Source organism: Accipiter gentilis, chromosome 22, assembly GCF_929443795.1.
Source record: "Accipiter gentilis chromosome 22, bAccGen1.1, whole genome shotgun sequence".
Classification (NCBI taxonomy): domain Eukaryota; kingdom Metazoa; phylum Chordata; class Aves; order Accipitriformes; family Accipitridae; genus Astur; species Astur gentilis.
Window position 1 is genome coordinate 16,275,526 of NC_064901.1, and position 22,352 is coordinate 16,297,877.

At 47.8% G+C, this 22,352-nt stretch overlaps 1 protein-coding gene across 3 annotated transcripts in view; it reads right to left on the minus strand.

Moving 5' to 3' along the window:
- Positions 1 to 22,352, minus strand: part of SLC8A3 (solute carrier family 8 member A3) — a 117,082-nt gene that overhangs the window by 90,394 nt on the left and 4,336 nt on the right. For all 3 annotated transcript variants that reach the window (XM_049825815.1, XM_049825814.1, XM_049825816.1), the window contains exon 2: positions 4,229 to 6,040. In XM_049825815.1, coding sequence (XP_049681772.1) covers positions 4,229 to 5,994 — 1,766 coding nt within the window. In that variant the 5' untranslated portion in view covers positions 5,995 to 6,040. The remainder of the gene's footprint in view (positions 1 to 4,228; positions 6,041 to 22,352) is intronic.

Sequence of the window (22,352 nt, forward strand, 5' to 3'; positions counted from 1 at the left end):
AGGAAACAATTTAAACAGAGAAAATTTAATTTAAATTTAATGACTTGCTGGGAGTTCCCTTTATTATGCAAAAAGAAAATCCTTTAAAACCCAATTCGCTTTTTGCTGCTGGATCTTAATGATTTCTTTATTGCTTGGACATGATAAAGCAGCTGGGTCAATCCTTCTACATTTTCATACCTCCAAGAACCTAACACTTATTTCCATAAAAAAAAATCATTTAATAGAAAAGTGTTTGGTCATCTTGCAAAAAAACCAAACCAAAACAAAAAAAAACCCCACCCAAACCTAAGTTTTGGACTTGATTTTTCGAGAGTTTCCTTTTAGTCAATAAGAGAGCTGAGCTAGGATTCTGCTTCAGCTGCTTAGGTCGTATGTGACCCTCACTGGAGCAGGACCTCAGAAATAACAAGTGTATTAAAAAAAAAGAGGCAGCATAATCAAATATTTGAGACCTGATCAATTCTCTTCTCAGCAGATGACAGTGTTCAAGATTATATGGCTTGATTTATAGCTGTCCAACACTCACACACACCCATACACACACACACTCTGCATGGGACCATATTTTAGTAATAACAGCATTGTTTCAAGCCTCCTCATCTCAGCCTGCTTTCTCTCGTGCTCCCACCCAAATGTGAGTAAGGAAACTTTGACCATGTTAGTCTAGAAAGAATCACAGAAGCAATAAGCAAGACCCGGTGGCAGGATCCATTTCCCTCTCATTCTGTAATGTTTGCATCAACTCAGCTTTTCATAGTCCCACATATTTTAGGGAAAGCCTCTTGAAAACGGCCCTGAGACAGTTTATTTAACTTGTTATATTTAAGTGAAGACCCCTTCTCCATTTAGTTTTCAGGGAAAGTGCTTATCCTTGTCCCTGGGGATTTAGTAGATGGCAGCACCTCTCCTATAGTTTAATCCCAAGGATGCTGCGTAATCCAGTGCCCCTCAGATTAATCTAGCCGTTGCTACACTTAAGGAGGCTGACCTACAAACTACTTACAGATCACCTGCCACTGCAGAATGCAAGCTGAAATTTTTAAATTTGTGTGTCGGAGAACGAGCTGAGAGCGTGAACTGAAGTTTTTACTCTCCTCCAGTTTACACCAATCAGTGCTTCTTTGTGGCTGCAGATCCTTAGCATACATGCATAGCCACAGCAAACCTTAGCACCGTCTTAGGTGTTTGCAAGATGCTGTTAATTCATTTCCTTCCTCCGTGAGTTAAAAATCTTTTCAAAGTGACTCCATGAGAAGAATGACAAAGTTAAAGCAATGAAGTAGGCAGGACTGCATCCACGCGCAGCTCCGACACCAGCATGGAAACCAGAGCCCAAGTTTCACCTTTCCTAGGCGAGGGCCCCATCAGTAGCAGGCTGAAGTGGGGAGCACGTAACTTGTCACTGCTTTCTGGCCCCCTGTCCTTAGCATTGTCTACTGACCATCTTAAGCTTCCCGCTTTCCCCTCCGTTCTGCACCAGGCTTTGGGGACCCTCTGTCCCCCCCTCAGTGCGCAGGGGATGTCAGTACCCGGTGGTGTGATCCCCTTCGGCGGCAAGGCATTTAAGAGGCAGAGCCTCAGATATTCAGCCAGGCAATCCCCTGGCTATTTGGTGACCCAGTGTCTTCATACAGCCTTGTACCCAGTGATACCATGACCAGTCACTCACACGCTGCCCTCTGGGTCAGCAAAACTGTTCCAAACACCCTATCCACCCATCTTCCCAAACTGGGCTGGCCAAAATTAGATAGTGTTTGTTGGAATAGTAGCATTACGGGTCTGAACTCCAAATTCAAACCTGAATCACCTCAAATTTGACTGCAGCCTAAATAGTTGTTCAAAATTATTTTTCTGCATTCGGATTTATAAAAAAAAAAAAGGGGGTGGGGGGGTGGGGAGAAGAGATTAAACCTGCCCATTAGTGCTTCCAGGTTTCTACAGCTGCTTTCACCTGCACCTCAGAGAAGCACTGGCAAAGTACAGCAACTGTGTTCACTACATTTAAAGGCCAAGGGCTGATTACTGAGAACTACCTTCACATGTTTCCAGCCCAAAACTCATTCCCAGAAGACCTGCAGATCTAAAAAACTGGGAGAGAAGAAAGGCAGCCTGCTGGCTGACATGATCTCCCTCCTTGTTAGGCTTATTACTTTGATTAAGTACTACATTGAGCCAGCTACATGAATTCTAGCTTTAAAAGAAATTAATCTCTACTAGCCATATGGTCCCCATGGCCACTGTGGCTAGCAGGCTTTGCTACCAGCAGTCTTCTGATGCAGAAGCAAAAGTCACAGTAATGCATTAGGTGTGGGCACAGTTTTAAGTACACTGCAGATGTCTCATCTGTGCTCTAGGGCATCTTCTCTGGGTCACAAAACACAGTGTTAAGCAACCTAGATATACTTATTTTCTGGACTGCCCCTGTTTTCATTACAGTCCGTCCCACAAGGATGCGCGTGGTCCTGCTGAATGTGATTGGGTTTAACCCAAGTGAAACAACTATGAGGGTATGCTCTGACCTGCTGTCACGCTTTTCAAAATAAAAAGAAGTCTTCCATCAGCCAGAACATGAAAGAAAGGGAGTACAGTTTGGAGTAAGATGGCTCATGGGCTTATTCTCTGGTACCCCAAATCTGCTGGCCCTTCATTGATGGGTCTTCTTCAAGCAAGAAAAGTCTCTTTAAGACCTAGCTGAAGCAAGGTAGTACCCATTATATTTTAAGTGGTCTACTCACAGGATGCTGTAACCACACGTCTGACAGACTTCTTCACTTTCTCTAGAGAAATCAGCTTGCGGCCCAATTAAGGAGACTAACCTGCACGGCCCATCTCCCTGAAAAGGCCAGATGAGGACAGCTGATCCTCTTCCATCTCTGATAGTGGCTAAAGCCAGCCAACCAGGAGCTTCTCTTCCTTTAACAGGAAGAACGCATACTTATAATCAAGCAACAGGACTGTGGATATTAGCTGGATTAAATGGTTTAGTGGGCTAAGGCAGAAGGTGCTACTGAATTAGGGCATCTCTGCTCCATAGCATTTAATATATTAACATCCTTTCAGGTACTGTATTGGGAGGCTTGGTACAAAGATTTCCTTTCTCTGATGCCAGTTGCAAGTCTGAGCAATTCTTCCTTTGATGGCTCAAGTGATTAGGTGTTAACAAGAGGAACCTAGGCACTTAACACCAGGGAGTTTTAGCACCAGGCTCACACCCCTCTCCCTCTCCCTACTCAGCTAAGGGATTTTTCTCATTCCTCACTAATGTTAACAGCAGGTACTTAAAGCAATTAGACATTATCGCCTCTCTGGTCTTTATTACTTCCTAGCTTTGTATCAGCTACTTTGTACGCAATAAAAGAGCTGAATTAACAGGACTGGTGCAGACTATTCTGCTTCCCTTCTTTATTCTGTATGAAAACACTGGGTCATGGAGCCACATGGACAGGCTGTGAGCTGCAGTGCTTTAGACCATTATTGCCAATTGCCATGGTATTTTACAAGGGGAAAACCCGCAGGTAGTAAAAGAACAAACATAGGGAGATCATAGAGAAGGTGTCGTGGGGAATATGGGTAGAACATAGGGACATAAAGGCTGGAAGGATTTCACAAGTCCAGCAGAATAGCTTGCAGCTGTGCCTATGCTGTGAATTAGCTGCCACATGGACCTGCAAGTTGCACAGGCAGCCTAGGGACACAGGTATGATGTGTTGCTCCTATGAAAATAAAGCCCCATGTCTGCTGAGCGGCTCTTGCTTGCCTGGGAATAACTGTTGTAAACTTTTCATGTAGGGATTGCAATAAACTCCTGTGCGCTCTATGTTTGGCGTTGAAAAAGAGGCTTTCCCATATTTGCCCAGCCAGGTAAAAGCTTGCCCTTTTTTCTCTCTCTCTACCTTAACCCTCCATTAACCCTTAGCTTTAGTACAGGACCTCAAAGAATGATATACTTTCCTCCTATCTGCCCACCCGCCCCCCCCCCCCCCCCCCCCGCCGCCCCTCCAAGCATTTCTAAGCCTCACTTTGTTATTCCCAAGAGGGAAGGGACAAGAGCTTTAAGCTCTTAAATCCTGCTGTCGGTTCTTGCCTGAAAGAGGTAAGTAGGGAAACTGATGGAAAGCTGAAGAAAGGAGCCTGTCCCTTGTCAGCATTCACCTGCAATGGATGCAACATGTGGGGTTAAACACCAAAACTAGACTCAGGAACAGAAATGAATTGGGGTACTTACACAGTTTCATCATTCTTGAACTCCAACTCCCCGTAAGTGTCTTCAAAGTCTTCTCCACCTCCTTTTGCTGTCCCTTCTACTGTCCTAAATGGCACTATGACTGTGCCCCGAGCACCTGATGTCCTTAGGACTTTGACTTCCATCACACCAATGCTCTCACTGACATGTATAACATCACACTCAAATGTGAAGATGCCAGCATGGTCATCATCCAGTATAGTCACTGTGGCCACACAAGGAGAAGCCAATATGGCCTTTGGGTACGGGGAGTTACTGAGCTCTGGAGGTTCCTCACTCTCCACCACACGGAGGTTACTGAGCCGCACAAAGAAGTGCTCATCTTCCTCAAAGATGTCATCATCGATAATTCCCACTGAGAACTCCTTCTGGGTCTCCCCTGATTTCAAGACAACAGTCCCCTCTGTGAACTCATAGTCAGCACCGGCATTGGCAGAGCCGTCCTCTGTTTTATAGTCCACATAGATGGTCTTGGACATGTCCCCTCCTTTCCGCACCACTGTCAGGAGAACGGCACCACAGTTCTCAAGACACTGGTAGGAGCATGGGTCAAAATAAATTTTGGAGATGAATTCCTCAGGTTCATCTGGCCGCACCTCATGCAAGCTAGTGCTCTTCTTGGCTTGCTCAGCTGCGTGCTTCTTCAGAATATTGCCAGCTCCCGTCATCATTCTGGTAGCTTGAATGCGATAAAAGGCTCTGCTCTTTTGCTGATGAGACAAGGCATAGTAGTTAGCCATCTCTACCAGCTGGTCCAAGTCCTTTTCTGGGTGCTTTTGCTTCAGGTCCTTAAGGATCCGGATCATTTCTTTGCGAGATTCATCTACCTCCTTCCCCTCCAGAGTCACTAAGTTTCCATCTAGAAAGTGGGAGTTCATCATCTTGCCATCCATCTCAATTCCCTTCGGGTGATCACCTTCTGATTCTATGATAATGCCCCTGTGCTTGTCAGTACGGTACTTTTTGTGCATGTACTTATAGAAAAGCAGACGCCTGTCTGCTATCCAAGCCAGAAGGACGCAAAGTGGAAAGAAGAAAAGTGTGAGCAGGCCTTCCCAGACCTGAACCACACCTGGAGAGAAGACAGCAAGGATCATGTACAACCAGATGTAAGCAAAGATGCTCCACGCAGCTGTGACAAAGAAAACCCTCAGGTGTTTTATCTTCCTGGTTTCCCCATCAGGGATCACATAGACACAGATGGCAATGATGATAAACATATTGAAAGCAGCACTGCCAACAATTGTAGACGGCCCCAGGTCTCCAGCGATGAATCCATGCCCACACACTTCTATCAGAGACAGAAGGATCTCAGGAGCAGAGGAGCCCAGAGCCATGAGGGTCAAGTTGGAAACAGTTTCATTCCAAATCCGAATGGTGGTCGTCGTGGTCTCTCCATTGGGTTTCTTAATCGTGATTTCTTTCTCTTGCGATGTAATGACCTCTATAGATGCCATGAAACGATCTGCAATGATGGAGACTCCAAGGAACATGTAGATCAATGCTACAAAGTATACGATAACACGGGCAATTTTGTCCCCAAGGGATGGGTTTTCTGGGTACCATATTGGCAGGATAACACCTTCCTTGCAGTCAAAAGATCCTGAACACGAGCTGTTTTGTACTGAACTGGTTGAGTCTCCCGTCAGGCCAGCATCCACCTGCAAACCATGCAAAAACAGCACAAAAGTAACCAGCCCAAAATGGAGGAAGGCTGAGGTGACAGGCTGCAAGCTTAACCACGCCATACACAAGATGCAACTTCCACTGTGTAGATCCAAAAAGGCCGAGAACCTGAAACAAACAAAACAGAGAGGGGGGAGGGAAGCATGAGAGAAAAGGAAGATGCAACATTTACCCAAACGCACTTCAGTATCTCACCACTGAAGAGTACTGGTAGAGATGCATGGGTTGTCTCTCTGTCACTTTGAAGAAGGTATTTAGCAGGGACTCTAACAAACTGCAGCATTTACATGCCCAGCAGATGAAGATCAATTGCTAGAAAAGTAACTCAGAGGAAAAGTGTGTATATATATAATAGCCCACTCTTGACCTACAACATGTGCAATAGGAGTACTGAGTGCTCAGCTGCCACTCATTTAATGATGCCGTGGTGTTCCCCAGCACACGGCACTTCAACCTAGCACAAGAAAACAAATCTAAAGGCTCCTCTGTCTCACCACCCACAGAATAAGACAAGTAAAGGAATCACTAGTAACACAAGAAGCACCTTTTAAGGTGAGTGAGCAATCTCCAAATGAAGCCCATTTGTACGACATAATTGAGTTATGAATTATGGAGTGCCTTAGTGGCCAAACCATCCCCACAGCCAGACCCTCCCAACAGGCTGCAGAGTCTCCAGAAGGGTCCTAGGGCTCCTCTAAGCTTCTGAGGCACAGGGCCTCCACGTTAGGAGGCAAAGATGTCAGCCCAGAAACAGGGCAGAGGACTCGTGCTCGGCAAAGCGCCAAAGGCCATTTTTCACTAGCCTTTCCATCGTGATCTGGACGATATATATCAACAATTTATATCAACAATCCTGCTTTTAAACGGTCACAGAAACCTACAAACCCACCACAGTTAGAAAAAGCTGTGCTTATGAACCCAGAAGATAGAGCAAAATGCAGGTACCCACCAACATTCCCTCTGCATCCCTAAGAAATTGATACATTTTCAAATATCCTCTAAAATGAAAGTAATCTCTAACCTAAAATACCGTGCAAAAACAAAGGAGCTGATCGATGCACCACGTAGATTTGGCATATCACTGCCCAGTAATGCCTTCTATTACTTATGGACTACATCGCTGTAGGGCTTGCACCACTTAAAATTGGATTCTGAACCCTTCACATCGTCACGGATCACACTATTCTCTTTCCTTTATAACAGGCCTCTGGAAGAATTTGGTCTCCGGCTTAGCTGACGGATCACGTTTGTGAGTCCAGACACAGCCAAGTATCTCACAGGAAACATCAAACTTAATAGCAGCATTATCTACAGCACTTGGAAGGTTCAAGAAGCCTTAACTCCCACAACTTTCATTGAGGTTTGTACTGCCAAATCAGTAGGGCTGGGATTCATTTCCCCTCCTGTAACTATCTAAATCTTGGGCAGTAAGTCAAATGAAGTCACTTAGGCTGCCTTTGTAGTCAGGGGAAAGAAGCAGTCGCTCTCAGGGGACGATCCTTCCTGTCCCACCGTGTTCTGACCCAAAAGATGTATTTAAGACCCACATCTCCAGACGGGATTTTGTCCCTCCCCATCTCTCTCCGTGGTCTCGAGGGGGTGCCCAGTCAGTCAGTTTGGAGCAGATGCCTAACCTTCAGATGGCAGCAAAGAGATTAACTGGCCCCCAAACACTTGAGGAGGTCCCTCCCCTCTCCCTTGCACTGTAAATATTCCAGGAAACATTTTAATGTTATCAGCATTAATAAATGCATCTCGAATGGCTATTTTATCACCATGTTGTGTCGCTCGCCGCTCTCCAAAAGCGGGTGCAATCTTCCCGGTATCAACAAAAATGTTTTCAACTTTCAGATAAAAATCTATAAAGACAAGCAAAACAGGAAGGAAAGCGTGAACAAGGACTGCAAATGAACAAAACCGCTCCTGACAAAGCACAGCGGAGGGGAGAGAATTGATTATGCAGTATCAGGATCACAAATCCATATCTGACACCCTTGATATGAAAAAACAATACACTTCTTCACGCCACCTGGACTAATTCAGAAAAGCGAGATTCTCCCGCGTTAGCCTACTCACCTTCCCTCTCCAATGCCTACTTATCTGCCTGACGACCCTAGCCCCGGTGCCTGACCGAGCCCCGGGCATGAGAGGGACCTCAGCCCGAGGGAGGGCCGTTAGCCAGCCCCAGCCTTGAAGTCTCATTAAAACACCTCACCGCCTGCATAGCGCAGGGTCGCAGGCAGGAGTATACCCAGCACATACAACTTGGGCTCAGTTTGACGCTCCCGTTTTGTCTTCCCTCCCGCTCCGCATGGTATTTTACCAGATTTCTGGCTGCAGGGTGTTGGGAAATCCCCGAGAAAGGGCCACTGAACACGTGCAGAGTGGCTATGAGCAGCAAGCCCAAGATCTCTGGGCCGCAAGGTAGATGTGTGCACATGCACAGTAAGGTGACACGTTCCAGGCGCCTCTGACTCAAGGTGCACACAGAGACCAACTGCATAAGCACAGCAGCTCCAAAAGCACCCCGGGCACATCAGATCATCCTTTAACGTACTGCAATTGCTGGCAGGTATCCACCAACCTCTTGACACTTCAGCTCCCAGCTCCTACTTTAACTGTACAGCAGCCAGTAGGTGCTGTGACTTCCAAGATCAGCCATGTAGAAACGGCTGACAGAAAGACAGGAGTAATTTCAAAAACATCTACGTGACTCAAGCACCTAAATTTGGTTTCAAAAATGACTTAAGAGTCTAAGTATCACTTAATTCAGAGCCTTGTCTAGGAATAGTACAATGACTGAACTGCGCTCTGAAATAAATCACTGCTACCACCAACCTCCTTCCCTGTGGGACAACCGCCTTCTGTAATTAACACTATCTGTCTACCTTCTGTAATGCCATGATGGTTTCTATAGCTAGCCATTCCTCAACATGCTCCAGGACCTTGCCAGTCCTTCTTGAATTTTTAATTTCATTTTAAGCAGAGAGTAATTTTACCATTATTCCCCAAACAAATCGTACATTATTTCAGAAACAACCTCTACCAGGGTAGCCTCTGTTTAAGTGTTAGGACCTCCAAACTCAGGCTATGGGCTGTGGACTAAAATCTCAGAATTCGGGAATACTTTTCTTCACTGGTTTTCACTTGCTTTGACAAACATTTTAACGTTAAGTGGAGGTCACAATCATTTTCTAAAATGATACAGTAATGACCCGATCCTGCAATTCTTTGACACTGATAAAACTCCCCAGTGGGATCAACAGGAACTTTGCCCACAGACACACTGTCTAATAAGATCTTAATATGTGCTCATTAACATGAAAAGCATTAACCTAACCAATCTGAAAAACACAGTGAAGCATTCTTACTGTCATCCGCCCCTTGGGAACTGGTGCAAAAGCGCTTTACAACATAGAATAAAACTATTAAATTTTAAAACCGCTGTTAATAAAACATTGAGGTAACAGTTTTAACATTCAGATGATAGAGGACAGAAGAGTTAAAACTCACTCTGTAGCTCTAGGTCAGCAAGGTTGGTTATACAAGGCGCAAGTTTTCCCTCAGATATGTCTACTAAACTCAGTCCAGAAATCACTGGGGGGGATCTACGTAGCTCTGGCCTGCCCAGCGTGAAGCAGCCATGTCCCCTACCCCTCCCCTAAGCAGCAGCATTGATCCCAGCAGGGCTACCCGGGACAAGAGCCACCCTTCGGCCCGAGTCCTGCCCCGAGGACCGAGCCTCCAGGCGGGCTTGCAGCACAGCCCTGAGTCACTGCTAGTCACCCAGGAGGCATCGCGGTGTCACTCCTCCTCCGACGCCAGTGCGACAAAACACATCCACATCTGGCGCAGAGAGGTGTCATTCCAGCAGCGGCACTGCCCTGGCCCTGCGGGATGCAAGCAACAGGAGGCTGCAGCAACAGTGGAAAGTCAGTTGGCGTTGGGTGATCTCTGGCTTTATACCATGACGATCATCTTTTCCGCTACCTCTTTGCTACGAGACATCATTTTCTCCCACAGGTCTCTGTCCCACTATCGCCGTCACATTGAATACAGGCAAATAAGGGCATTGGTAGCGAGGGGAGCAGATAGCGTCCCCTATCTGGTAGGATAAGTTCAAGGATAAGTTCAAAGCATTCAATCAATGCAAAAGAGAGACAAAACGCTGCAGGCATCGCTGCACCAGAATGAGCTAGCATTCAATAGCAAGGCTCTGGGAAGATGTGTAACAGTTATTTTAGCAGGGGGAACTCCTTATTCTACAAGAGTTGACAATGGCCATGTGATCCATAAATCCATAAATAGAACCCATAAATAAAAAGATCGGTTCTTGAAATACTTCTGGAGACAGTCCAGAAAGTAGCAAGGACCGTGCTTGTCACAATTAAGCCTGCAACAGAAGATGATTGTTAGACAACTACCAAGCTCCTTACATCTTTTATAACAGCTGAGTTTCAGAAGACTGATGGTTTGTCTGCTGTGGACCTACAGTGAGGTAGAAAACTGGGAGGGCTATACTGATCCCTTATCATTTAGCTTTTTGTATACAGCTGCTTACATGACTCTAAAGGCAAGAGGAAGCATTCACGACGAGAAATCAAACATAACACAGTGATGGCTGCTAACACGTAACCTCCACATACCGAGTTCCCAAGATCACTGCTCATTCAATACAAAACCGAAAGCAAACCTCTAAGTCCCTCTTAATTTCTTATTTAGGCAAAATTCCCCTTAAACCATCATAAAAGCCTTTGGATTTGGCCTGCAAATAAGATTAAGTCGTCTGGCACCTCCCTCTCCTTCCCCTCTCCCTCCCACCCCCCAAATAAATCAGCCCCACGAGTACATCTGTGACCATATATTCTCTCTCCCCCGACTCTAGACTAGCCAGGAAAGGCTGCTGATTAGATCTGAGTGCGGGGCGAGCCCCCTTCAGGCGTGGGCACTGCACGGGGGCCAGACAGAGACATCTCAAGATCAAGGGGTTTGTCTACTTGACAAGCATCCGTCCCAGAACAGAGCAGACAGATACTGCACTGCTATTAGTGTCATCTTATAGCCCTGCTCCAAAGCTGGAGGAGACAGAAACAAGGTTCAGCTTAATAACAGGGCCTCCCATTCCTCAGCTCCAAAGCACATAAAAGCTTTTTGATTGAGCACATGGGTTTTTTGATAACCATCAGCAAAAATTGAAATTAGAGCCTTTCTGCAAAAGAACACAAATAACTGAGTTTCCACAGAAGAGCTATTATACCTAATTCACACTCCTCCCTCCCCCCCAACAAAAGCATAACAAAATATTTAATACAAAACAAAGCATATTTTTCAATCATCTCCATTCAAACGCTACTGACCCCTTTGCTCATGGCGACAAGAGTAGTACCCAGAGTGTAAGTTAAGATTTACCTGCAAGCCAAAAGCCAGAGCAGTGCAATTAGATTCATTTTGTCAGACAAATGCAAATTTCCAAACGCAGACCAGGCCTTAAACCATCACGCTGATGGCATGTGGCTTTCTGATACAAGCACAACCAAGGACCCCAAGCTGACTTTACACAGGTCGTTGCGCAGCAATAGGTAGTTTAGCTCCCTACTACCACAGCAGCTTGATTTTACAAGGAAAAAAGCACCATAACTCACGCTTATGCCATGACAGATTCACGCAGTTTGGCTCTATGGAAAAGTTATGGCGGGGAGCCGTAGGTGCTTGTTGCTTTGCACTTCACAGTAAACATGCCAAAACCCAGAATTAGCTGCCTACAGAATAACTCCCTTGGTGTTTGTCAAAAGCAGCCTTTTTCTTCTCTCAAGATCATGCAAAAAACTACCATAAAAAAACCCAGCTCTCGTAGCAAGTCTTTTAATATTTACAAGCTGCTGTCTCTACTGATTTGAGCAGTTCCTATCATTCTAGCATGGGAGATGGGTGTTAATTGACATAACAACTCAAGTCTACTAATTCCTTATAAAAACTCCTCAGTGATGGGATCCAGTCACGTTCAGTGATCCCACCAAGCTGACCCAAACGGAGCACAAGTCTGTGCATGGCTAGGAGCAACCTCCAAGCACTCAACTTGCCCCAGGGAACTGGTCCATGATGGTTTTTCTGTATTTTAGTATCCGTGATGCTCCTGGAGAAGCAGTGCCATAAACAGCTAACCCATAAAGATGCCCGTACTTAATTGTCCCCTTCCAATACTGCACCGGCTGCGCTTGACTAGCCGGGCATTTTATTTCCTCGCTCTCACCCCAGCTGAAAAATATCTGTACAGGATAGATGGATATATAAGGATATAGGACCTGCGGTTTACACTCTGTGCGCAGACATATAAAGGAAGAGGTGGCAGACACTGAAGGAAATCCTACAGTGGGCAGCCACAGCCACGCTCTAAGAGCCATCCTTATTTATGGTGCGGGCTAGCACAGATTCCTTGGGAGCCACGGTGCGCTTGCTCCTCCACTCCCCATACACATCACTATGTCTGAGATTCCTCAAGCTAAGGGACAGCAGGCACTACCCTTTTCTTCACACACACACACACACACACACCCCTGAACCGTAGCCTTTTTTACATTCAGAAAACAAAACCTGGTATTTAGGCTGACATATAGATTAGTAGTGGCCATCCTCCTGCTTAAAAAGCAGTATTATCTGCTCTGATATAGATGAGGTTTTTTTCTTTTCATGAATATTACACAATTTCACTGTTGTTTTTCCGGGACTTTCAAGGAGCCAGTTCACACAGGAGATAGCAGGGACCTCCAGAGGTCATCTAGTCCAACACCTCTGCTCAAGCAGGGCAACCTACAGCCAATTGCCCAGGACCACGTCCAGTTGGCTTTTGAATATCCAGAGGATATTCAAGGACGAAGGATGGAGACTCCACAACCTCTCTGGGCAACCTGTGCCAGTGCTCAGTCATCCTCACAGTAAAAAAGTAAAAAGCGCAGGTATGGAGTCCAGGCCTCCTCACCACAACCACATCCCGTGTTAGTGCATGGGAAGCCAGAACAACCTCACCCCGTGTACAAACTGCACGGGGAGCTCACTGTAGTGTTTCGGTGGCAACCGCATGTATCTTTGGCAAAAAGTCACCGTTGTGACCTTTTGGAAGTCGCTGGGAAGCCTCCATTCCACATTTAGAGGCAGATCTTCAAACATCAGTCTTTTTATTGCATTTAGAGGTATTTCTAAACACAATTCAAGCCTTGAGGTGCTTGAATACCGGTGCACATCTGAACACACCATTCTTCGCAGTCTGAACGGCCCCAAATTGAGAGGGCAGGTACTTTCAAGTGCATTCTTCAGGCCCTTGATTTTATGCCTATGATGTGAAAGGCCCAGAGAAGAGGCTGAAAGTCCTTCCTTTGAGGTTTAGGAGGCTGAGGGAACTAAAGAAGTGGAGTTACTGGGTCACGCGCTCGGTGACTCTCTGCCTCTTCCACGGACCGCGGCTGACGGAGACGACCTGGAGCAGCCACCCGACAGCATGTGGGGTTGCAACAGGCACCGACTCCTCCGCTGCAGCCTTCAAGGCACTGTTTTTCATCACTCTCTGTCTCGCTGGGTTATAAAGAGCAGCAAAGACCATTTGGGGAGCGGGGGGGGGTTAGGGAAAAAAAATTATTCCAGCGGTGTGAGGAAAACGTCTTGTCAGTAAAAGACATTTTATGTACTGCCCCTGGCAGCACACAGGGTGTGTTATTTACTGCTCCTGCTTCACGGGCATATTATACTGCTGGTTCAGGTGCCACCATCAGAGTGCAACTTATCACCTAGTGACTCACAGCATCCTAGAGGAAAGATGACAGCGGCAACTTCTGGCATTTCTTTAGCACTCTGGTGACAGATCTGCAACAGCTACAATTAAAGACCCTAGGATTTGTTGTCAACAGTGCATTTGTGCTGCAGAGCCCGTAGTTATTTGTACACAGAGGTGGGTTAAGTGGTAAATAAGAGAGGAAAAGCTGCTGTTGTCATATCTCACCCTCTTTAGGTCCAGAATTAGTTAAGAAAAATGTAAGTTTTCTGGCAGAAAACACTCATTTGAGGCAAACAAAACAAACCATGTGATGTGCTGGATTTGACGCAACAAGTAGCCAGGCAAGGAGCCCTTCCCTGGCTGCCTCATGGGCTCCTGGTACAGCCACCAGCCAGCCACGCTGGATGCTGACCCCAGCAGCCGGGGCACATACTGCTCGATCTGCCAGAATGGGCCTGTTTCTTTCTTTACTTCTCCTCCAAGGAAAAATAAAAAGAAATTTTCTGATTTTTTTGTTGTTGTTGTTCAAATACAGCAAACAATATGTTTTTACCAAAAATGCCACATCACACGCAACGCAAATTATAAGCCCTCCACAAGTCTATTCAGAACGGCTCATTCCTGACTCAGTGAGAAAGAAAATATTTAAAAAGTGAATGGAGGCAGAAGCAGCACAAACAGGGCAGTGAGAGACTGGGCAGAAAACAGGGAGGGGAGAGGAGAAGGAGAAGGCTACACTTCAGAAATCATCTTTACCACTGCAGGGAAGAACAAGCGGTTGTCATTTGTCACGTTAGACTGAAGACTTATACGCCCCTGCGTGCGACTGGCACAGAAATGGGGTAGATAGGAAAGGCTCTCGCTTAGCCCAATTAGCACAGGTTTCACTAATTTCAGTATTAGTTAGACCAGAGCCAGAAGAGTTGTCTGGTCCATGCCTCAGGGGCCGTCGCTGCATTATTCCCATTGTGAACATTATTTCCTAGTACTTTGTCCAGACCAGTTTTAAATTACCCAAGTGATGGCATTTCCACAACTTCCCATAGAGACTCTGCCATGATGTAATTTATCTCAGAGGTTTTAGCCGTCTTCCTTATATTTAGGATGAAATTAAGAAAATTTATGCTGCTAGTTCTCATTATCCTGTCCTTGGAGCACTCTCAACCATTCTCCTCCCTGCCTGAGATTTACATGCTTCAGATACTTGTAAATAGCTGCTCTCCTCTGCAGTTATTCTTCGGCCAAAGCCCACAGATTTATTTTAATCTTTATAAATTAGCCCGAGCTGCCCTTTAATCATTTATCTTCATCTCTTCTCGGTTCTCCATCTTCAAGGCGGTCAGAAGCAGCCGGGTGTCTGGGAGAGCCGTACCTCCGTACCTGCTCCCACCGACGCCGGCAGCAGATCTGCTCTCGCTGGAGCAGGAGAGCTGAGCCTGGGCAGTGAGGTCTCGCCCCTCAGCTCTGCTGTACGGCAGGTTTTCATCAGGTACTGGACTGTTACAAAGATTAAATCGAGATCGATACAGAGAAGCTCACGGTGTTGCTCGCTTTGGAAGGTCTCTGCCCGTTCGCGGCGTCCCCACCGTGGTGGGGCTTGCGCGAGGAGCGCGGTGCTGACTCGCAGGTGTGGAAATAAAGCAGAGATTTCCAGAGTTTCAACCAGAAAGTCAGGGTCTCCAGCTGAGAGGAGGGAAATACACTGTAACGCGCTCACTGCTGCTGCAGATCTGAGCACAGCAGGTGGCATGAAAAATGCACCGAGCTATGGGTTATCCTCAAAATACCTCCCACTTCACTTGGAAGGTGCCAAAACCTGTAAATTCCCCCATTTGAATACAGTTATCAAATAAGATTTCACACAGCACCCTCACACTTTACTGACACATATCCCCACGTATCTCTTGTTGACAATTTAGGTATCTTAATCCTTCGGTGAAAGCTGCTAATTCTGCAACTGCTTTAAAAAAATAAACCCTCACATCTACATGATTAATTCATTCTTCATAAGTCCAGGCTGTTTATTGCTCTTTGTTCATTTATGCACTAGCTGTTTACAGATTCTCTCTTAATATTAGCTCTGTTGTTTGCTAGAGACTCAAGTCATATTTACCATATGGTAATTGCAGAGATGACATGGACAACAAACAGTGGAAGCTGAGCTGCTACGGCAATTACAGTAAGTGGCAGCAGTCTCCAGGCTATCTGCTGCCCCACCTTCATTTCTTCTCCCCCCTCCCTCCGATGGCTTTCCTTGTGGGCTGCATCAAGCCGTATGCCACTCTGATCTCTATAGCAAAGACCGGCAGAGATTTGTTCTTCACTATGGCATTACCAGACAGGATTATTCACCTTTTTCCTTTCACTCTGCGTTTCAACTGCAGGTCTGCCCTCCTGGCTGGCTGCCCCAGTCCGTCCGGTCAAGGGTAGGTAATCTGAAATATCGTCTGGAGCTAGTCACCCTCAGTACCCACATTTTCTCTCTCGCTGTTAAAACAGCGCTAACTTCCTCCTCTGCCCCATCTGTGGTCTCAATGTGTCTCAGATATTTCGCCGAAGGAGTCGCAAAGGACCGGATTTCACAGGGTAGTTAGAAGCTTAATGGAGCAGCTCTTCAACCCGCTTGGATACCTTGACCCCGTTGAAATGACAGATTTTCCACTGGACACCTAAACATGATTTAAAATTCCTGCAGAAAACCAAACACATGACTACAAGAGGCCGCTGCTGTCTTCTCCAAAGGAAGACATGAGGTTTATTTCTTGGTTCCTCCCAAGAGCGCTGGGCAGGTCCCACACCCAAAAAGCACAGGGCTAAGACAGGTAAGTAAGTGACTTGATCCTTCAAGGGGATTAAAAAAAATCAAGCTTACCTATACATGTATGCCACAACAAAGTACTTTGTCTGAAAAGGATGAGGCTCCTCCCTTGCCAGTTCTAACACGCCTGCAGTGATACCCTCCTAATTCCCAGCAGTTAGCAAGTCTTAACTTAGACACTATGAGGAACATTCGAAAACTGGATGCAGGGCATCATGTATCAGAAGAATTTCCTGGCAAAGTACATAATAATCATGCTGTTGTTTATCTCCAAAGTGGAAGAAATAGCATTTTCACTGTATTCGGAGCACTACTTACACCAGCTTCCTTCCCTTGACCCTCCCTTCCAAAAGACTCCTTTCACACAAAGTCATCTTAAAAATGAGGAATAACTTTCCAGCCCAGTCAACTTGCATACCCTCAGCCGAAGGCTGGCAAGAGAGGAAAGAGACAGGGTCCTAAGGACCAGATTTTCTCTGGTGTAAATCAGCATAGGTCCAACGAACCCAAGCCAGCAGGGCCAGCTTCTTCTACTGGAAGAGCTGCCTGAGGAGCTTTGGCAACATTTCCTGTACCATAAACCTCCAAAAGGAAAGCTTCATCTATTTCCCCCTTGGAACTCACGTCACACGCATCGGCTGGAGGGCATCTTCCTGCTTCCTCCATACCAACTGTATTCCTGTCCATCCCACCCTGGTTCCTCCCTCCTCCCAATGCTCCGTGCTGGCCCCGGCTTTGCTACAACTAGTCCTGCCAACAGGAGCAGCTGAGTCATGGGAGATGACCATATCAGCCAAATGCACTGAAACAAGACAAGGGAAGGAGAAAATCCTCCTTCCCCCCACAACCCCAGACCTCAGCAAACAAGGCCTGGAGTCCCTCTTCTGCACCATGTGCCCAGTGTCACCTTGGATCAGCACCCTGAACTGCCTCATCCCGGAGGTACAATGACAGGAGCCACTGGCTTAATGTAGGTGCTTGGATAACACGCTCATCCCATGCAGCCACCCACTGTAGGGTCTATTTAAGCCACCGAGGCAAAGAGAGACGACAGCCTCTATCCTGCCACTGAGGGGCACAGGCTCCATGACGGATGCTAGTAGTCCCGCATCTCCATCAGTTTTACTGAGGAGCTCGAGTCCCCTTCAGGCACTGCAGACATTATCATGCCATCCATTTCTGCAAAGAGAAGATTAAAACTGAGATGTGCGCTACTTGCTTTGAAGTCCAAATCTCGCCTAAGACAAAGCTAAGGCGAGAAAATTGCAGGGTCCCTCTCTTGCTGGGAGTTTCAGCGGAGGGTTGACTTGACCAGCAGCTAAGGCAGGAATGAACGGCGTGATTTCACACCCTTACTCCACCCTCAGCCCCTACCCCCTGCTGCTCCCTCAGCCCAGAAAGCCTCTCCTGCCCAGCCGTACTTCTGCAGCGGTGCCCTGAACCCAGCTCTTCCTGCCCTCGCCGACGACAGTAACTCCTGTCATCTGGGAAACCTGCCACAAGTGAGGGAAAAATCGCTTTGCCCAGAACGGGAGCAACAGTCCCCAAACACCAGCAGGTGAGGAGCAGTGGGACAGGGAGAGCGCTGCCCCGGGCAGAGCCACCATTACTATTTCCTTCAGGTCAGTGACACAAACGGGTAAAAGAACAAGCACAAAAGCTCTTTCACAAAAGGATGGTTGCTTTTAAAGACAGGCAAAGCCTTGAAATGAATCCATTTTGCTGTGGGAGCTCCACGAGCAGACAAATGAATAAAAATGGCTTTTCAATGAATTCGAGCCCTGTATCCCAACATCCCTCCCCTCTGCAGCAATCCTTCCTCTGCCCATTCTCCGGGCCCTCTGCTCTCCCCACAGACACGCACGCCACCACTTCTGTGCCCCTTGCCCTGACCATTCCTCCACACAGCACCCCACGGTCCTTCCCACGGCCAGCTTCCAGCCAAGCAAGAGGCAGCACATTCCGCAGCCCCTTCTGAGCCCCCTGTGCTGGCCAGCTGGTCAGCAAGCCCCCAGCACCACTGGTACGCCTTTCACAAAGCGCGTAAGAATGTGACATCTGAGAGACCACCTCCCTTTTGTCGTCCAAGGTGATTGCAGCCAGCCCCCCGTGCCTGCTAGCTGTTGGCTCCCACACAGATACTTGCGAATTATGACCGTGCCACCTTTTCATGCTCCCTTTGCAACGGTAGGTAGCTGAGGTTTCTGGAATCCTGCACAACCAAGCACAACTCCCACGTTCCCTCCCTCAGCCTTCTCTGGGAAATCAGCTTTGGTCAGAGGGACGGAGCTGGTCAACCAGGCCAAAAGAAGCTCGAGGCTAACATCAACAGAAAGCTCCCAGACTCGGCGTGTTTTATCTAGTGAGCACTGGAAACTTTTTAAATTCTAGGCTGGGCATTTGTGCAATCTGTGGAACTCAATACCATAAGCAATGAATTAAGATAACTGGAAGACTCAAAGGAAGAACAGATGTGCATGGAAATACTCAAGATATCCATAGGTTCACCAGCCAGGATGCATCCCTCCTCTTGCTCCAGAGTATATTTCAACCGTTACCAGTTTTTGTGAAACTCGCTAATGGGCGTGTACAGTGAAAGCTAGAAAGGCCCTTCTTAACTGAGCGTCTGCTTCCAGACTGGGCCAACCTCTTGCTTTGTCCCAGCAGCCAAGCCCACACGGACCTGAGAGGCAGGCAGAAAGCCACACGCAGAGGATAAATGGGGGGTTGAACATGTGAGGGATGCTGTTACTGTTAGAAGACTGGGAAACTGGAAGGCATGGAGCTGCTAAGGGAAGTGGGGAGTTGGGGCAGTTACTGGAGAATCGTGAAGAAATCGATATATTTAAAAAGGAAAAGCAGAGGAGGAAAAAGGCCAGAGCTGGGGGAAGGAGGAATGGTCGTGACTCACTGGGATGCATGAAGCAGCAAGGAGATGGATCTAGGCAGGCAACAGGCAAGCCGGCATTTCTGGGGGAGTGACGTAGGTGCACCAAGTGCAGCTGAGCATCTTTTCACCTTCAGTCTCCCGGTGCGATTCCCCAGAGGGGAGGCAGCTCCGCCGTGCTCTGAAGGTTAAGCTGTGCCTTCCGCCTGGCACAAGAGCACAGTGCAGCCAATGGGTAAAACTGCCTACCTACTTAAAAGCAAACCCCAACACTGCCAGGAGGGACAGGCTTTATTTTTAGCTGGGACACCAGCAGGGTCACCGCTGGTGCTGCATTTCCCCATGGAAGCCAGGGTTTCATGAAGTGTGCTGTGCGCGCAGGGTCACTGCAGGGGAAACATCTGTCAGGTCAGCTTTGGGGAGATGGATTATTTAAGTTAGAGAAAAGGAAACATTTACTAGAAGAAGTGAACCTGAAACTACTCTGGAAGGTTAAAATGGAAGGAAAAAATGAGAGACACCTCGAGAGTCAGAGCAGGTGGTAATTTATGTGAGGGCAACGTCTAGTGCACCCATCTCCAAGATGCTCAGACAGGAGAACAGCCCATCACATCCAACTCCAGCAGCATCCCCTCTGCTTGCCTCCCACCACGCAAGCTTTGAAAGGCTCGCTCTTGTCTGGGGGCTGCCAAAACAGCGGCAGCAGCATGTCACTATCCCTCCCCGGGATCGTTCGCAAAGGAAAAGCAGGCACAGAGAGACCCACCTCGCCTTGCACCTTGAAGACAACACTACTGAGACCTCCACCTCACTCCGGTCCTCAGGTCCTCACGCAGGGGCCCCCAGTCGGCCCCGAGGCAGACGTACTGCCCCAGGACTCACACACTGGCTAAGCGCAGCACCCTCGGCGAGCGCCGGGCAGCAGCACAAACTTAGCCCGCTGCGGCCTCGTGAGGACAAGGAGTCAGGTCCTTCCCTGCTAGTGGGTTTCGTGGGTGCAAACCTAATAAAACAGTTGGCGCCGCTCCCGCTTGCACTGCCAGGGAATGCAGTCTGGAGGCTTCAACATGGAGAGATTGTTGTTGATGAAGTGCTGAGTGCTAGTGTGAAGCTTTCAAGGGACTTGAAAGAATCGAGAGCAGAGGGGAGGTTCTCATTTTATTCTCCTCTTGAAGAACCTGAGTCCCTTTGGCACGTTGCGTTCGAGAAATAGCTTGGCCTAGACTCTCTGTTTGATTTTCTTTTTTAATCGGGATCAAGCCCTGGGCATGTTCTTGGGAAGATTTTATATTAAAAATTATTTTTTCTATTTTTTTTTTTGCTGGTTCTTGTGCCTCTTAATAGCTTAAGAAGTGCTTTGCAGACCCCATCACCCTTAGGTTCTTTGTAGCTAAGTTGCATTCAGGACCAGTGCCTCATCAAGAGCAGACTCGAAGGCTGAACCAACTCCAAGCCTTAACTGCTGCCGGCAATTCAGGCAGCAGCGTTACAGGTGGAAGCAGGGCTTCTGAAGCCAACCCAAACGTTTTCCACCTCTGGTCGTTTGTTCCCACTCTGCACTAGCCCTCCCTTTTTTTTGTTGGCGTAACTGTTTGCATGGCTGTGCCATGAATAGGGACGGATCTGGCTGAAAAGCAAGCTGCACCCACCGCCCACCCACACGATCTGGCTGAAAAGCAAGCTGCACCCACCGCCCGGCCACACGTGCCACAGCGTGCCAGTACCTTGCAGGGGGTGGGACAGGAGCAGAACAGGCAGCCAGGGTGGGAAGGCTGTAGAAACCAAGGTACAAACGACAAGCGTGGCAGGGGCATTAGCTGCATGGGCAGGGGCAGGTTTGCCTCTTGCAGCGGTGAATCCTGCAACACCTCCTGGACCGTTTAACGGCCTCGTCCCGCTACGCAAAGGCAGAGACACATCTCCACTTCCATTTTCCCCAACCAACATGCGTGTTCAGGGGTCACCGAGTAATCCCAACCAAAACCATGGAAGAGGATAAAGGTGCTTATTAAGGTGAACTTTAAGCTCAACATCAAGATATTACTTCCCGCCAAGGAAGGTCCACCTCAGGCTGGTAAACCCAAGACATCCAGGCCTTAATGCCCCCAAACAAATTTTCCTGACAGCAAACAGTACGGAGGGCAAAAGGATGGCTCCTTCACACAGAGCGTTACTCCAAGTCCCTATCCGTCACCAGCCGGGCTGGCCCAGCAGCGCGTGGCGGAGGCAGCGCTGCCTTCCCCAGTTTGGGTGTGGGGAGCTGTGGCACTGGGGCAGCAGTGGGTTTCCCAGCCTGCCTGGACCCTGGTGACAGACTCTCTCCTACCACTGCTCGCACCGAGGGGAGCTAGGACACATCCCGAGCGAGCTGCAGCCCGACCGCAGAGCGAGGTACAGACATGCTCTAGCTCTCCCTGCTCTTGCCCCCTCTCTGGCCCGGGGAAGGAAACCAGCTTTCACCAGCACGCAGCATAGGAACACACCGGCAGGGCACCTTGCGGTGTCGGCACTGGAGGAGGTCCCCGTCCACTCCTGGGCATGTCACCTTCAACACAACCTCAGCAGTTGGATCTAAATGCCCTCTCACAGGTACGTCCCTGCATCCCTACATTTCTTTTGATGAAAACCCTATTCTGCGTTGCTGCTGGAGAGTGCTGCTGTTTACGCTGAGACAGCCTCCAAGTACCAGCTTAGGAGAGGGTAACGGTGAAAGCAGTGGCAATGCAGTCTCATATGCCTATAGTTTCTAAAACTCCTTGACACCTCCCTGGTTGCAAAACATGCCCAGCAGCATAGGATATTTAGTATTTCTGATTGCTCTCGACCTGGCTGTCTCTGCTGCTGTCCTGAGTTAGGAGGCTTAGGTAAAAAGACAGCAGAGTAGAGGAAGGCAGCAAACAGAGCAAGTCCAGTTTTGCAGCCTTGAAATAATCTGCTAGTGAATGGAAAT